This window comes from Buceros rhinoceros, unplaced genomic scaffold (assembly GCF_000710305.1).
Source record: "Buceros rhinoceros silvestris isolate BGI_N320 unplaced genomic scaffold, ASM71030v1 scaffold41334, whole genome shotgun sequence".
Taxonomy (NCBI): Eukaryota; Metazoa; Chordata; class Aves; order Bucerotiformes; family Bucerotidae; genus Buceros; species Buceros rhinoceros.
Genome location: NW_010410764.1, coordinates 51,566 through 68,629, shown reverse-complemented (window position 1 = coordinate 68,629; position 17,064 = coordinate 51,566). Strand labels below are relative to the sequence as shown.

The window sequence follows — 17,064 nt, the reverse complement described above, 5'->3', positions numbered from 1 at the left end:
TTTTACCATATTCTTGGCTTGAGGATTCTTTCTTCCTTTAATTAAATGTTCTTTGATGACCTCACCTGAATTTTGCTATTGCCAAAATGACTTGCTTTATTTACTGTAGCAATCTTACTGGTCTGGGTGAGAATGAACATCATGCCAGTCTAAGAAGGAGGAACACAACAGATGACTGAGGCAGAGGACTGTCCTGTGCCTCAGTCTCAGATCTGGCATTTAGCTGGTTTCACACCCATGGAAGTTTCTAAAAATTTTTTCTGAGGGTAACTTAGGATCATGAGCATAAAGGGAGTAATTGCATATGAACAGGAACTACAATGGCAAAAGCCACCTTCTTTCCAATATCTAGGTTTCTGGAAACCAAAACCTCTTCAAATACCATGGTGATTTTATCTGTAAGTTTGTAAGCTTACTGGATCAGACCAGCTACTTTTGGGGGCAGCACCTTCTCTTTGTAATTAGTATTGTGTTAATATAACATGAGCACTGAGAGGCATGGGATGATGAAGAAGAAAACATGCAAGAAGAAAAACCAGGAGAGTGTTGTCTTACAGCTAAGCAATATCTTAATGCTGTTCTGTCCTGCTGCACACTGTCTCAATATGATCACAAGAAAACCCTCTCCATGGAACTACGTGGGGAAAATTTATTTCCCATACTCACTTACCTCTCAAAATTATTTTATTTAGCTGACTTGAGCATTGCCCATTTTATCCTTTTTTTACAGCTTCCCCAAATTCTTTTACAGCTTCCTTTTCACTGTCATCTTTCAGTTACTATTATAATATTAATTGCTGCAAGCACTGCAGAAGATGTTGTTACAGCAACAAGCTACATCCCTGAGCTCAGAGGATTAGCTGTGACAAAAAAGCCTCATCACTTTCTGAGATCTCATGAACAAGCATAGCAAAATCTGCATTAACACCCATGAAAGCAGCATTCCACATACTACGGCAGCTGGTTACAGATTTCCTTCCTTTCATCTGAACTGTAAGTCTAACGCAGTATCTGGAAATCTCTGAATGAAGCGGCTAGTTCCTCAACCAGAAATTAAACACTCGTACAGACACCTGACCAAATATGTGCATACCTGCCATTTCAGCTTTGAAGAACTGGATGAGTGATTGGGTGAAAGAAAGAATCCATTTATCCATGATGTTACTGCTCTCCTTAACTGTGTTCTCATTGTAAAGGAATTCTCTTCCCTCATCCTATCATGAACACAAAAACATAAACCACATTTTCAAATTATAAGGGTATACATTCGAACCTCTATATCAAACCGCCTACCAACCACTAATGTTTTGTCACCTTCACTGTGTTACACTGGTTTCCTGAGAGAGAACATTAAATTCCAGAAACCTGTATATAAGAGAAATAGCTAAAGAAAATGTAACTCCCACTGCTGCTGACTTCACCACACCATACCTTCAGCTACAAAGGAGGCCAGTTATTTGGATCTGTTAAGGCAGATAAAAAGCAGTACAGCACACAACGGTATGCAGTCATTCCTTCCCTGTTTGCAGTACAAGTCATAGCTTCCAGACACAGGCAGGACTCTTGAATTTACATAAATCATGCATCTAAGAGGATCTGAAGTGTTTACCAGAAATGTACTATGAAGATGAATGCTATTTCAGGAAAGGGCATATGAACAATATAATTAGTTTTAAGAGCATTGACAATTTAAACATACTAAAACCCAGCAGAACATAACAACCTGAAAAAATAGGTGGAATTTTTAGGCATCCAACATGCACATAGTGCATTTCATTGCTTTCCAGAATATTAAAGTTTGCAGTATGAGAAATTTCATAACACTGCTGATTCTGAAGGCTTTGCAAGCAAGACCACAGGTAACCACACTTGTTCGTGCCTACAGACTAACCCTTGACCACGTGAATGGTCTTACAACTGCTTGAAAACAGGGGGTTTGGTTGGGGTTTGGTTTTGTTTTGGTTTTTTCAGATTTAAAAGGAGTATTTAACACCTGGTTTTAAGAATCTTTGGATTTTCTCTTTCCACAGAATCTAGATGAAAAAAATCTGTTTGTATTATTCAAACCAGTAATTACACATCTTCTTACAAAGTATATAGGAGAAGATTCTTAGGAAACAAACGCATCTGCACACCAAAAGTGCAGCAACCTCAGGATTAGGTCAGCAACCATTTAACCAACTACAATTACTGTAGTAATTACAGTAAGCATAAAATTATTAGACTTCAACCGGGACACTGGGATTGCAGTTTCTCTTGCAGGAGGCAGAATACAATGAAAAAGTTGTTTAAGCTTGTGCATGAAATCTAATTTAAGCACTATCACCTCCAACAGCACATTCTTTTGCCTAATAAAAAATTATATCTGCTGAATTACCAAAACTACCAAACTGCTTAAGCACCTGGATTTTCCTCTGGGGTCTTCCATCACCAATGTGGCTGATCTTGCAAGATTTAATAGTATCACAGCAAAAAGCTGCAAAGCACACTTTAGATAATTCAAAGGCCAAACAGGAAAAACTGATATGTATTTCTTGGGCAATGCACAAGTTAGATGAATTCTGTCTAGGGATCCTAAGAAAAGATTTGTTAAATATTAGGATCTGAAGACGTCAAACTTTCTTCCCAAAAGGGGTTGTTAAAAAGACAAAACCATGTATTTAAGTCAGCTGTTTACTGTATTATTATTGAAGTCAGCAGCATTCATTGCTGCAAATGGCAGCTCTCCACACTGACTTGGCTGCTAGCGTAATTCCATCTATAGTACAGGGTTTGAACTTTGTCACTTAGTTACTACTCTCCCATAAAAGTCTGCACTAACAAGTGGTAACCCTCTATCATTAATCTCAGCTTAAAGAAAAAATGGGTTTCAACAGAAACTACAATATACATGTAAAATCTTAAATTTAAAGGAAAAATTACTATAATAAAGAAATTTTCATCTTGCTTTCATTCTGAAAGTGCAGAAACTCGTCACTCAACCAGCATTATTTAGTACACTTCATATGTAATCTACAAGCCTAAAGCATTATTGCTTTTGTGATGATTTGCCTTTCTTTCCATTCCATGTCTTTTTTTCTAAATTGTATTTAAATTTAACTTTTAAAAAAATTAAGTGTCATGTTACAGAAGGCAATCTTCTTGCTGTGGCTAATTTATTCAGTATTGAGTATTCCCAAGTTAAATATTTTTATGCAGATTCATAATTAAAGTAAATAAGTTAGCTTGAGAAATTGCCACAGAAGCCAATACTGAAAATAACTTTCATGACTTATTTTCAGTTCTATTTGTGTTAAATCGGTATGCTATTAAGCAGTGTTCTCGGAGCAGAGAAACTTGCAGTCCATCTGCCATCCTCCAATGGCATCCCTCCTGCAGCGCAGCCATGCCTGACTACATGATGTGGGGTAACAGCAAAGAAAGGGCGGCAGCAGCACTCCAGGCAGTATTAGTGGCATCTACTGCCTCCAAGCTACTACACAAACACTGAGAAGACAACTGATAGAGAACAAGGCTTAATAGGGACATTTCAGAAGGATTCCTCGTGCACATGTGGTACCTGGCTTTTAAGTAGTATTCCCAGCGAGGTGATAATTGCTTAGTATGTATTAATCCCACAAACTCAAAGTCCCCATCTTGTGCTGTAATTCTAGAGTATGAATGCAATAGTGCCACATTTACACAAATAAAAGGGAACCAAAAGCACCCTAATCTGAGAAATTATAGCTGTTATGTTTTGACAGTCCCCTGCCTTCCACTCCTCCTTTCTATATAATAATAAGCTTGGTCAGGAAGGGAAAGATGAAGGGTGATTACAGCTTTAAAAAACAGGGTAGACAGAAAATAACATCGAAATTAACAACAAGTGTATACGACCTGATGTAACTTGAAAGTCATTCTTGCTTTGAACAAGGAGGTAAGGATCAGACAACAGATGACCTCCAGAGTCAGAGTCTAGACCTGCCTTCTGATCTAAGTTTCTCTATGATGCTAATTCATCCCAACAGTGGAAAAAACACAAAGCCCCTTCCACTTTGCTTTTCCATGCTCTAGAGATCTGTACCTTATGTTGCAGGATATGAACATTCTGCACAAGAAAGCGATATGCATTGTACCAGGGCAGGAAGACATCCTTCAGTACATCCCTTACTCCTTCCTCCTTAAATCGCAGATTTTCTGCTCTTACCACAGGAGAATTGATCAGGTATAACCTGCAAAATGAAAACACAATACCTAAAAGCTTAAAACTGCATATACCAATAGAAATACATTTAAACATGCAGTAAACCCTAGAGAGCTGCATAGCAAGATAAAGACACCCAAGGGAGCAATTTCACACTAAGAACGCCAAGGAACACAGTTCTGTAAGCATGTAACATATTGAACATGCAACAATTTACTTCCCAGTGCTGCAAAATTATTTTTATGCTACTACATATGGAATTCGAATTTAAATCATCTTTTTTACTCTAGAAGTTAACTGAAGTGATAACATATGCTCAGATGGTACCGCAGTATAAAACAAGCAGTAGATGTATGGCATTAGTGTTGATCTTTAGAATGGCACCTATTGCTTCAGTAACATTTCAAATCCCTTCACAATGACATAGTACCTTTCTACTCAGACCAGTTCATTCCCTCAATTATAAAAATCTTCAGGCCCACTGCAAATACAGGGCTAAGGAGCAAGGCAAACCCAGCAAATCAAAGTAAAAGAGCAGAAATTAACATTTTCAAGAGACAGTCCCAAAACAGGATGTACCTCCTATCAATACAACTGCGCCTCAGCTCCAGAAACAGCTCTGAAAGAGCAAAGCAGAGGGTTCAGGCGACAGAGGCTATTTATATGAGAGCCAGCCCCTCACAGAATCATGCCTACCTCAGCCAAGGGGGTTCATCTGTACATGAAATCCATCCTATCTAAAGAGATCCTCCTCAGGTCAGCCTCTCTCAAGCTAACAGTTCCTTATTTCAGAGAGACTTGACACATCCCCCACCTTCCTTGCTGGCTGTGAGCTCACAAAAAAAAATGATCTTCATACTTTATCCCATCTTCTTTCCTAAATGCATACTCTTGTCTACAGAGACTAACTGGTATCTATCAACTTAAGTCAAAAAGAAATCAAGTCTTACTCAGCTATTAAAAAAAAAACTTGAAAATAAACTTGATTTAGATACGCTTCATTTAATTTTCCAAATATGAAAAACAATCATTTTTATTTCAAGGATTGTGGCATTTCTCAATAGAAATTTAACACATTTTCTCACACTTTCTCAACTTTCAAAATCATGATTCTAAACTAATATATCTTTACAGGCACTTCCTTTAAATGAGCCTTTTTTTAAAGGAGCCTTTAAATTCTTAATGGGGTTTGACACAGCACATTCAACAATACCAGACCATAAATTCTTCAGGAGAGAGCTTCTTGCATAAAAATGAATACATAAAAATAGAGCTGCCAGAGTAAACAGATGGTAATGCAGCACAGAAATGGGCATTTTCAGTACTGTACTGAAAAAAAAACCCGAAAGTATTTTTCAATATGCTACCTGAATTCAAATTATAAATTTACAAAAGTACAAAACAATTAAGCATGATAATGAACTAGTAAGTACCTAATAGAAATGAAAATTTTTAAGTATATATTTAAACCAAACCTCCCGTCACCATTATTTATGTGCTTATTACTCTTTATTTCAGAAATCAAACATAACTTTGCTCCAAATATGGGAGCTAGTCTGGCTCTAGGGTACACCAGGATACTCCAGGCCGGCCTTACCTAGAATAATGACCACTTCAAATTGCCTCCACAGCTTTCCTTCCGTGACGGCAGCAATGCAAACTCATCAGAACTACGAAGGATCTGCTAAATTGCTCCTTTGCACCCACCTCAGCAGCACCGGCTGCAGAATCTATCAGAATTCTTGTCATAATTGCTCTTAGTGTGTGAAATTAAAAAAAATGGAGCTCTCTAAAGCTACAGTTTTGGAGGTTTTTGTTAGTTTGGTTGGTTGTTTTCAACATAGCAGCCCTACACTACCTTACAAAATGTGAATGTTAAAATAATAGTAATTTCCTGAATTATTCCAATGCAAAGATACTTACATATACTACATGGAAAGAGAATTAGGGCACCCAATAGGAAAAGTTCTATCAATTTAGTTACACCTAGTGATATTACTCATTGGGCAGAAGCTAAATGCTTCCTTGAATCAAGTCAGTATTATTAAGTCTTCTGACAATGTATGAGAAACAATAAAATAACCTCCTTTTGGTCTCCCTAAAACAGTAGTCTCTGGCATTACATTATTTCTTCTGCATTTGAAGAACAGATGAAGAGGAGAACATAACACATCACTTCTAACCGCAGTACTTACCTCAGGAAACATGAAAGCAAAGGCTTTTAAGTACTATGACCAGCAAATTCTCTCTGACATACTTCAGCTTTGACAGCTTTTCAGCCGAAGTCAAAGGTCTTAGGAATACTGACATATAACTGGTTTTGACAATTCTTACAGATTTCACACAGGATTCAAGTCTCAGGAAGTCTGAAGTTGGGTTGCTTACCGTGCTGTTATTTCTTTTGTTTGCCCTTTTCATTCAATTGCATATTCATTTAAACAACTTATATCTCTATTTCCTGTTGATCTATTTATCAACCTACTGCTGAGAATACTTCAAAGTTGTAGTTAAAAAACACACATATATATATGTACTGCAAAAGCTAAAGTAACTCTGCAGGGAAACAGTGCCAAGGAAGAAAGCTCAGTTGTGGCTTTTTCTATAAACAGAACACATCAAGCGCTTCAGTGAATAAGCAGAGACAACTGAATCGCAGAGCTCCTTCCATAAATGAACCTAGTCTGCAACGCTTTTTACTCTCTATGTGGGTGTTATGTATAAATAAATGTGACATTAAAGAATGAGTACACAGGCAGAAAAATGAATTAGCTTTTTAGAAATAAAAAAATATGAATAATGGAAGTGTAACTTCTGGTGTGTGAGATTCTTTGGTTTGCTCTATAAAAAAGGCAGATTTTATTTTTTTTTACGGAAACACCACCTGCGATTTAAAAAAAACTCTAATATGAGTAACTCCAACCCTTTTCACTCATTGTTCCAGTTACCAATTCACTGATATTCTGCTAATACACCTTGATTATTTGTAAAGAACAAATTTGATAAAATTTAAGAAATCACCCAACTTTCCACTGTAAACGTGAGAAGATAATTCACTAGGTCTTTTAAATACTGAAGCTTGAAACAATAAGGAACTTCACATCTATTTTTTAAAATTATCTAGAACAAGCAACAACCATCCTTCTCAAAAAAACAAAACCCCATGGTGCACTAACCTTTCCTTCAGCCCGATCACTACTGTGTAGAGTTGTAACATGTACCTCAGTGTGTGTTAGTTTAAGATTTTCTGACATATAGCAAGAGTTACAGGGCTCTTGAGAAACGCGTGTGTAAGGTACTCCCGCAGTTATTAAAAATGCCTTAATTGTACCTTTACCTCAAGATACTACTTCATGCATGTAGTCAGTGCATCTAGCCAAAGTACCAGCCAACTGCACGATTACATTTATTCGTTAGTATAACTTTAATGGAACACTTGAACTGTGGTTAATCTCTGTTGACCAGGACAATCTATTTGTACACATTAGGCTGGTCCACTTCTGCTTTTCTAGTTTCACTACTATTAGGTACGTCCTATATCCTTAAACATTAAGAATTAAGAAACATGTTTTCTTCAGAAAATATATAAGGAGCAAAGAAACATTTCTGTGCATTATATAGTAATCCTTCCCTACAATAACAATTTAGCAGTAAACTAATAGTATTGTTCTCAAAGATTTTATTCAAATTTTCATTGGGTCAATGCAGACTACTGGCTGCAACAGCAGTCGGTGCTGGCTTAAGCGCAAGCCTTCTGTACACACTGGACACCCACTTTCTGACAGCAGTCCCCTATGTCAGCACATCAGCTTTAGTTGTTACCAGTCCTGCAGAAGATTAGACAAGGGTATAGAAAGCCCAGGAACTGTAACTATTGCCAGTTCTTTTGAGTCATCCCCTCTTCCAGCTATTTGGCTAACATAGTGGTCTACGAGTTTCTAAAATTAACTTTCTTCCTACTGCTAATTGTCAAAACCCCATACACAGCCCTCCTGGGACACGTCTGCTACGAACAAAAAGCAAACATACCAGACTGCACATTAATTACTGAAATCCTACCTTAGCGCATCAGCTCCATAACTATTTACAATACTCATTGGATCAGGGTAATTCTTCTTCCTTTTGCTCATTTTTTGGCCATCACTAGAAAATATCAGAATGTAGGCATAAATTCCCAGAATTCTTGTAATACATGAATAAAGGAAAAAGCCCCTTAAATCCAGCTTAATTTTTCTGTTCTGTTCTTGGTAGCACAGACATAATTACATATTAGCATATCATTTCAGTATGACTGTTGAACCCGAGAGCAATTGAAAAAAACCCAAACTCAACCCAAGAGGCTCCAAGTTACAAATCTTAGCAGGAAATTTGTCTTTCCTACTAAAGTTGAGGGAAGATGCACTTGTTTTGAATCAATTCCCCCAGCCCAATGGCATAGCTTTATTTGAAATTAAAGGGAAACAAAAATAGTTAGCTTATTTAAACTTACATCTAAAAGTACATTCACAATCCCCTTTGCTCTGCGTAACAGATATCATTTATTTCCTATTCTTTCCCGTTCTGACTTGTTATTCATTTTCTCTCTCTAGGACTAATAGCTGGGATGTGTAAACCTCACACAGTCAGGAGCCAACACCAATGTCTCCCTGACAAGTCTTCACAGCTCCAAAGTCCATTTCAGATTTAATCTAAAATTCACAGGGACTTACCTGAAATACTCTTTGACTAAGAATCTGTTCAGGGAAGAAGTGACTGACATACCAACCTGGCAAGAACGAGACCATTCACAATTACATTCTTGAAAGGAGGTCTTCCAAAAAGAGCGGTGGACAGCACCAGCAAAGTGTAGAACCTGAAAAGACAACATCAATGTGACTTTCTAAATACACCAATCTAAAGTCCACATGTCCTTCATTACAAAAGAAATTTTTCATTATGTTTTACTGTATCAAAGTTAAAATTTAAGTACATGGAACATTTATGTGGCAGAGACTTAGAAGAGTAGCTTATTGTAAGTAAACCTTTTAACTCTTTGTAGCATATTGTGCTGTTTGCTCAGCTGCGATCTACTAGTCCACAAATGTTGAAAAATTGTAAGAGTAAGCATAAGGAAGGACATAAAGGAGATAATTGTATCATTTTTCCCCTTAAAATAGAAAAGAGAATTCTGTCCCTGAACAAACTCCCTTTTTTGCTCACTGTAAACCTCTGAATACACGATCAGACAGGAAGAGACAACAGCAGACAGGACTGGCACACTTTGTGTATTCTTCAACCTAGCAGACAATAGTACAATTACTGCTGGGAGCATAAAAGCAAGTTAATAAAGTGAGCGGAGCCTCCTTCCAATCAAACTTAGTTTCTAGTGATGGCTAATTTAACCAGCTATGAGTATGAGAACATAGATGAGCTCCACAACAAGGGGCAGTGGTGGTTTCACTCCCCCTCCATTTGATGTGTTTACAGTAACTCTATAAATTATCTAGGGCACTTAAGGAATCAGTGCTGGAGCAAGCACAGGCACCTATTGTTCAGTATATCAAGATATGATTCTATCTGAGAAATTCAGCAGAGGTACAAGAGGATGTGGTAATTTCATACTCAGGAGTCAGAACCTTCACCAAAGGAGGTATCTATGAGCTTCTGTAACTGTACTGCTGGTAATAACTTTTTAGAAAATACCTTGAGAGTGAGCCACAGCTTTCGTGGTTAAAAATGAGTATCACACTGATGATTGCTTAGCAACCTTAAAACTGCAGATGATTATAAAAAATCTAATTGATTTAGAATAAGGCACAGGAGATTATGCCTCAGAATTATGCATTTGCATGAAGGTTTAGTGGAGAAACACTTGGGGGGGGGTAGCAGGGGTGTAGATCCATCTGTATATTCCAAAGCAGTTTTTACCAAAAAGCTGCCTATAATTGCAAAAGCATTATTCTGAAACTGGAGGATCCAATGCTCTGTAAAAGGTCACTGGTGCATTACTGCATTTATTGAGTGGCTTACGTGACAACTCTGATGCTTATCTCTGAGACAGGCTTTTAATTCTCAAAATCATCTCAATTCACGCTGCAGGATACTAATTCTCTTTCTTAAATTACATTGTAATTTTATGAATTTTAACCAACGCTTCTCCACCTGCACATAAACACGTGCACTTGAAATCCCGATCTTCATTTTCAACCTTAAGAAAACCCCTAAACACAAACATCTGCACATTTACTCAGATGCTCAACACCTTCAGCCTACAAGGATGACAGCTCATTACAAACACAGCAGTACTCCTATAGTATTCAGTATGAAGGTATCTCATCAACAAACTCCCATCATTTTCTGCAAACTTGTTGCAAATCCTCCCATAAAAGCAGGTGCACTTGCAATTAAGAAGACGAAGCAGAAACAACCAGAAGAATGTTGAATACTCTTTGTATTAGGAAAATTGTACAGATGGACCATGGGCACTGAAAAAATACTTCCAAAAACTTTTCATAAATTTTATATTACTGACATTGTCAAACCCAATGACCCTCGGCAATGAGGTACCTCGGTGGCAGTTACAAGACTGTCCTTGAGATCCTACGATCCACTGGTTTCTAGAACATTCTGACAAAACTCTTCTCATTCTTTCTCAGATTATCCTTCAAAAAAAAAATTCACCTCAGTCACTCTGAATATTTTAAAGAAATGTCTCTCTGCACCTTATTTTAGGAATATCTTGTCCGCGTTTGTTTCTGACTACTTCCTTAACTTATCTCCACTCCATCTTCCATTCACCAAATCTCAGCCCGCTTCTAGTTATGTTCTTGCTGATACATAACTGTCAGCCAAAACAATAATAAAAACACCTTAACACCACTCTCTCTGTTTTCTCCTTTCTTGAACAACTGTGGGTAAATTCATAACCCTGTGGTCCATGCCAAAAAGCCTTCGTCTGCGAACTCCCTGTAGGCCACCACATTCTGACTGTGACTATAAATCCTGTTGCATCTTCCTCTGTACAATCACAGACAGAGCCTTTCCTACCAATCCGTCTGGACTACCAGAATTGCAACCAAACTACAGTAAGATTTTTTTCCTCTAGCTTTAACAAATACAATTCAGCTCTTCCTCATACCCATGCAGAAAGTCATCAAAAAGATCACTCTCCTAGCTCATGAATTTGGTCACAGTTTTCCCCTTGTCTCCCTTTACTTTCTCTCTGTTGAGTAAAACAGAAGCCACTGGATTTCTACCTTCTCAGCCTTTCACCACTTATCAGTCGCCACTTCACATCAGCTGCAGTCTCTGACCTGACACAAAACTAATCTTCATTCTGAATCTTAACACTTCATACAGAATGCTTTAAATAAAAAAAAAAAAAAAAAAAAAAAAAAAATCACATACTATTCTCCCAACATTTCAGAACTCAGCAGCTTATTATTCACTTAGGTCTATTATGAATATAGCCTATCACACTAGTAGAAAGATACATGTGTCTTCTCTTGACAATATCCTCATTTTTTCTAAGACTTAGCAAAAAACTAAAAGACCTACAGTTTTAGAATGAGAACTCTTCTTAATAACAGCCTGAGTGCTTTACCTTCTACCAAAAACCACCACCACCTCACATCTTAATTCCTTCTCTCTTTCACAAAACGTAAGTGCTCTTTTACAAATCACAGAATGCGAGCTGTTCTTAAAGCACCAGCTCATTAACAGGCATGAGCACCATGGGAAAGGTATCAGCATCACGTATTGAGGCAAGGGTTTGGTATTCCACCCACAAACAGATGAGACAAAACTTGGGACTGGTGAAGAATTACAGTAACTCTTATGCTGACATTAAAAACACAAAGCAATCTACTGCAGATTGGCATATGAAAGTCTCCATTTGCACATTGCCTACACTACAGAACACAAGCGTGTGGGCTGAGACCGAAACACAGCAGGTGTATGTCTACATCCATGGAGTCACCACTGGCATCAGCTTGGACTTCTGTTGTTTTTCCATGGCATATTGTCAGTTAGTGAGATGATGCAGTTCAGCCTACTAAGGAAATGGAAAGCTGATGCTTAACCACAGGCTACTTTATTCAAAAAAGAAAAGACCGTTATAAACTGGAAACGTGATAGTTGGCAGTTCCGGATGTTTCACTACACTCAAGTCTAGATTAATATCATAGTATAAAAAAAGCCAACTTGTAAAAATTATGAGTGCATTCTTTAATGGCACTAGAGAGTTCCACTGGATGCACGAGATCAGACTTATCTTTTCATCTGTCATGTCTCCCACACATGCTTCAAAGGACAGCACAAAAAGAAACACAGCAGTAAGTGGGTGTGATACACTCTAATCCTCTGTGATATCCCAATCTCAAATAACTAAACCTAAAATTTATCATTACTCCTGCTAGTTACAATTACTGTAAAAATACAGGAATAGATTTTGTATCCACATAAAAATCCCAAACCATTTTTAATTCTGTTGAACTTTTACAATTCAGTAGCTCCCTTGCACAGAGTAAGAATGAGTACATATTGTCACATCTTTCAATTTTTTTTCATTTTTTGCACCTAAATTACAATAAATGCCTTTCTGTCTTTTTAAGATATAGCAAGGAGAAAAACATTTTCTGACTGTGCCTTCTATATGTCTTTATCAAACAGTTTTTTCTTTGTCTCTTTTCTTAAAAAGAAAACAAAAATTTTCTAATTTTTCACAGAATAACAGAAGAAGAAAAACTAATTTTTTAATTCTCCTTTTGTGGTCATAATGAACAAAAGCTGCAGAAAGCCTAATACATGGAATCACTAGTATTACAGCTTTCAGATATTCTTCTCCTTTCCTTCTTCATTCTAACACTGTACTAGCCTCTCCCAGTCCCCAAATCACAGCTGCTGCAGAGTAAGCAGGTTGTCCCCCCAATAAACAAAACCTATCAATTTTCCTCAAGATGAAACAAGTACTTAAACATAATATATAACATGCCATTTTAAATTTAATATTTCCTAAATTAGTATTTGTCAAATTAACAGTGTGGTATCCACATGCTCTATGCAACAGTAAAGAAAAGAAAATAAATGAAGAACCATAGGATTCACTGTATACACTGGATCCAGCACTGCCTGAGGAGAAAATAGTGACCCACAAATGAGATCAGTATGTCCCTCCACTGCTGGGTATCATGCTATGCCACAGTACTTAGTTGTGTACTATCACTGAAACACACCACAACTAGTATGTTGCGATACACAATTGTGGAGAGCACAGATAAAGATCACCACAAACTCATGGCCTTACAAAGACTACTTTAAGGGAGGGGAAAAAGAATGCAAAAAGTCACTATACATGCAAGAGGCCAGTTTTAACTAAGTTCATCAGGTCACCCCAATTCTGACCTGCAGGAAGTACTGTTTTGAGGACACATTACAAACATTATGCATAGCACTAACTAGGTAAGATGCAGCTATATTCTGAAAAGTATTTTTATGCTGTGAGGAGTCCCTGTTTCACTATGCAAGACTTAAGCAGTCCCTCCCTAACTGCCAAACTTGCCAACATAATTTCTGTTTTGAGGACCATTAAGAGTATGTATAAATCTTACTCTCAACTTCACACACAAAAGCCCATGTCCTACGGCTTTGAGTTGGCTGGTTGGTCTGCTGGGGAAATAGGGGAGCAGGCAAAGGGAGGAGTCAACTATGCTCCAGAGGAATTTATTTAACTCTAGGAACTCAGGTTACTAGGTAGAAGATTTATACATAGTCGAATGTACTAATCAGGAAAACACACAACTTCATCTTAATCTGCCAGTTTTCACAGCAAACCTCAAACATCAAAAACAAACACTTAAAAATGCCAAAACCAAAACTGTATGTATGCGTGCATGAATGTACGAGAACACGGTACCTAGAGAAAATCTAAGATTAGAGAAATAATTTCATCAATGATTGAAAAGCATTTATCAAGAAAGGAATCAAACAATCAGATCAAGTTTACAGTTAGAAAATTTGATTTTTGCAAACTGTAAGTCTGACTTAATTGGGGTTTTTTCCCTACTCAGAAATCCCAAATTCATATTTAATCTGGGGGCAAAAATGACTAGCCTATACATTGCCTTGAAATCCTCAAAACATTTCAATTTCAACTGACTCAAGTGCTGTTCTTTTCTAGTAGATAACTGAAGTTCTATGATAATTCAGCTGCTGAGATTCTTCCTTGCCTAATGATGTTTTCCAAGAACCAGGAAGATTCCTTGCTAAAATACCATCTTTCTGCAACATTTTTGTAACCAAGCTTTAGAATCCCTTGCAGATGTAACAGTGTTAGACACACATTTTTTGTACCACAAAATAAAGTGGCAGAGAATTACCATCCTCGGGTTTGGTCAATGCCTTCAGCAATGAAGTCAGCAGGGAAAGCATCTTCAAGTTCTCTCTTGTTTTCAAATGGATAATGGACTTGTGCATAAGGCATGCTTCCACTCTCAAACCAGCAATCAAAAACTTCAGGGACACGGTGCAGTAAGCCCTTGCCACAGCGTGAAGGGATAGTTATGTGATCAATACTATGGGAAAGAAAAAGATTGACAAATTCTAAACAAAAAAAGATAATTAGCACAAAAAGTTAACATTATGCTTGCACATTAGGAAGTTTGGGGTTTAATTTTAATGATTCTTCAAAAAGGTCAGCATCTCCTTTGACACTTTTTATAATTTAAAGCTATTTTAGAGGGGTTTTTTTTTTGTATTAACAGTGCCCAAATCAGAAGAAAGGAAAAAGTTTTCATTGCAATACCTCTTACTACTTTTATATTTTGCCCTAAATATGCTTCCCAGGGTTTGGGTACAGAAAACCAGTATTTTTTTATGTCTGCTCAACTATTTTTCATAGTTACTTAATCTCTGTGACTGACCTTTCTCGATGGAGATCAGTGACTTTCTCTCCAGACAGCTCTTCCAACTCTGCCATTGAACCGATACAAATTACCTGTAAGAGACACTCAAGAAATTTAGTCTGTTATTTGCACACGATGGCAATTTATTTTCAACATCAGACTTGTAGGTCAGTCAGTGTCTTCAAAAGAGGCTGATACAGCTGAAAAGACAAGAACTTTGCACAAGGTCCACTTCTTCAATCTAACAGAGCAGCAAACAATGTTAGACACCACTGTAGTGATTTAATGTCAGAATAATTGGAAACTTGGAAGAACAAGCACATTGTCAGCTATCAAAAAAGTGGGGTTTTGTTGTTTGGACTCCCCCATCCAAACAACCCACAACACAATCACCTCTGAAAATTCAATGATCCTGACTTTTATACAGATAGGAGTTTCAGATCCCAGGTTCCTCTTTGAAAGCTAAGGTAAGCAGCTAAATTGCTCATAATTGAGTATAAGTGTTCCATCCGAGGTTCACTAGATGGTTCCTATTAACAGCATCTTTTTTAAAGTGAAAAAAACTGTCACAGCTCACAAGGGGCTTATTAAGAAACAGACTTTTTTTATTGCATCAACATACTACCTAAAAAAAAGCAAAAAGTTACAGCAACAGACGTGCATTGATGTCATGAAACGTTGACGTAACAAATGATTCTGAAAAACTGTTTTTAGGAGAGGAGGAGAAAAGCAAATATTTCTTCGCTTTATGTTTTAATCAAGTTTAACTCTCCCCAGAGCCCTCTGGCTCTCTCTCATCTGGCAGGATTGAGCCACAAGCTGCAGCACAGGTCTAGATTTTGTAGATCCAGTCCCACGAGCTGTAAGTCCAATTTAGAACTGCCACAGAAAAAACCTGGGTTTTGACAGATCTGACAGGGAAGGAGTTAAATGTACCAATATAAAGAAGCCATAAGTAGGCTAGACATTTTTCACACACAGTAGCTTTCTGAGTTGCTCTTAGGATACAGTAAGTCAGAGTATACAGTCAGTCAGAAGCTTTAAATATATGCATATGTATACATACAGAAAGTGTGACTAACAAAATGGTTTTGGAGTATTTAATTCCAAAAACCTGTCGTGAATTATAATGGAGACAAACTCGGTCTGATCTTGTTTTTAAGCCATGATTTTCCTAGTCTGATTCAACTGCTGATCTGCATTACTAATCTTCATCTTTTATCATTAAAGTACTTTTCAGATGTAACTTCTGAATTATTTACCTATTGATCTTCTTTTTCTATAGGAAGTGAAGCATTACAACAATTATAACAGTCAAGAATAACAGTCTGCAGTTCACACTGGGAATCAATCCCAGTTAAAAACACACCTTCATCAACAAACTATTTTTAAACCCAGATCTGTTGTTCTTTCTCTGTGTAGCCCCATAAGCAATCGTACAAGCTCAAGTAAGCAGGCAGCAGGTGCTTAGTTCACACTGCTGGTGGAAGAAAAAGTTTTAATAGCAGCATGGGTAAAAAATACCCTTTGATACACTGATTACTTCATCTTCTCTAACCTTAATATTGGAATATCATTTCATACCATGCTCTGTGTTAAAAACTACCCATTAGTTGTTGCTTTTTGAAGCGAGTATTTCAATACTTAAGTAAAAATCTGAATATTGGATGCATCTGCAGAACTGCACCCAGCAAAACATATTCATAGAATGAATAAACCCAAGACCATGTGAAAAATCCACCAACAAGCAGAGGAACACAGATATCACCATACTGAATAAGACTGCCTCTGTCCAAGATGGGGGGATGGAGCTACTTTGTCCCAAGGGAAGCTCATCACATACTTGAAGGCAAGAGAACAATACTGCAAGTAGATGCTAATCAAACCCCACCCCTCATTAGGCCGCACATACTAACTTCTGCAAGGAACAAACTGGTTTATGCACTCAAATTACAGCTATGTCCAATGCCAATGTCTCCTTTAGTTGCCTGGCCCCTTTCCCTA

General features: G+C 37.4%; 1 protein-coding gene across 1 annotated transcript in view; it reads right to left on the bottom strand.

The window, feature by feature from the left end:
* IARS (isoleucyl-tRNA synthetase) overlaps positions 1-17,064 on the bottom strand; it is a gene marked incomplete at its 3' end in the record, with an annotated part of 90,621 nt that overhangs the window by 23,142 nt on the left and 50,415 nt on the right. Inside the window, exons 15-20 of the mRNA XM_010135728.1 lie at positions 15,079-15,152; positions 14,536-14,730; positions 8,946-9,032; positions 8,240-8,323; positions 4,064-4,211; positions 1,094-1,214 (exon numbers count right to left, since the gene is read on the bottom strand). Coding sequence (XP_010134030.1) covers positions 1,094-1,214; positions 4,064-4,211; positions 8,240-8,323; positions 8,946-9,032; positions 14,536-14,730; positions 15,079-15,152 — 709 coding nt within the window. The remainder of the gene's footprint in view (positions 1-1,093; positions 1,215-4,063; positions 4,212-8,239; positions 8,324-8,945; positions 9,033-14,535; positions 14,731-15,078; positions 15,153-17,064) is intronic.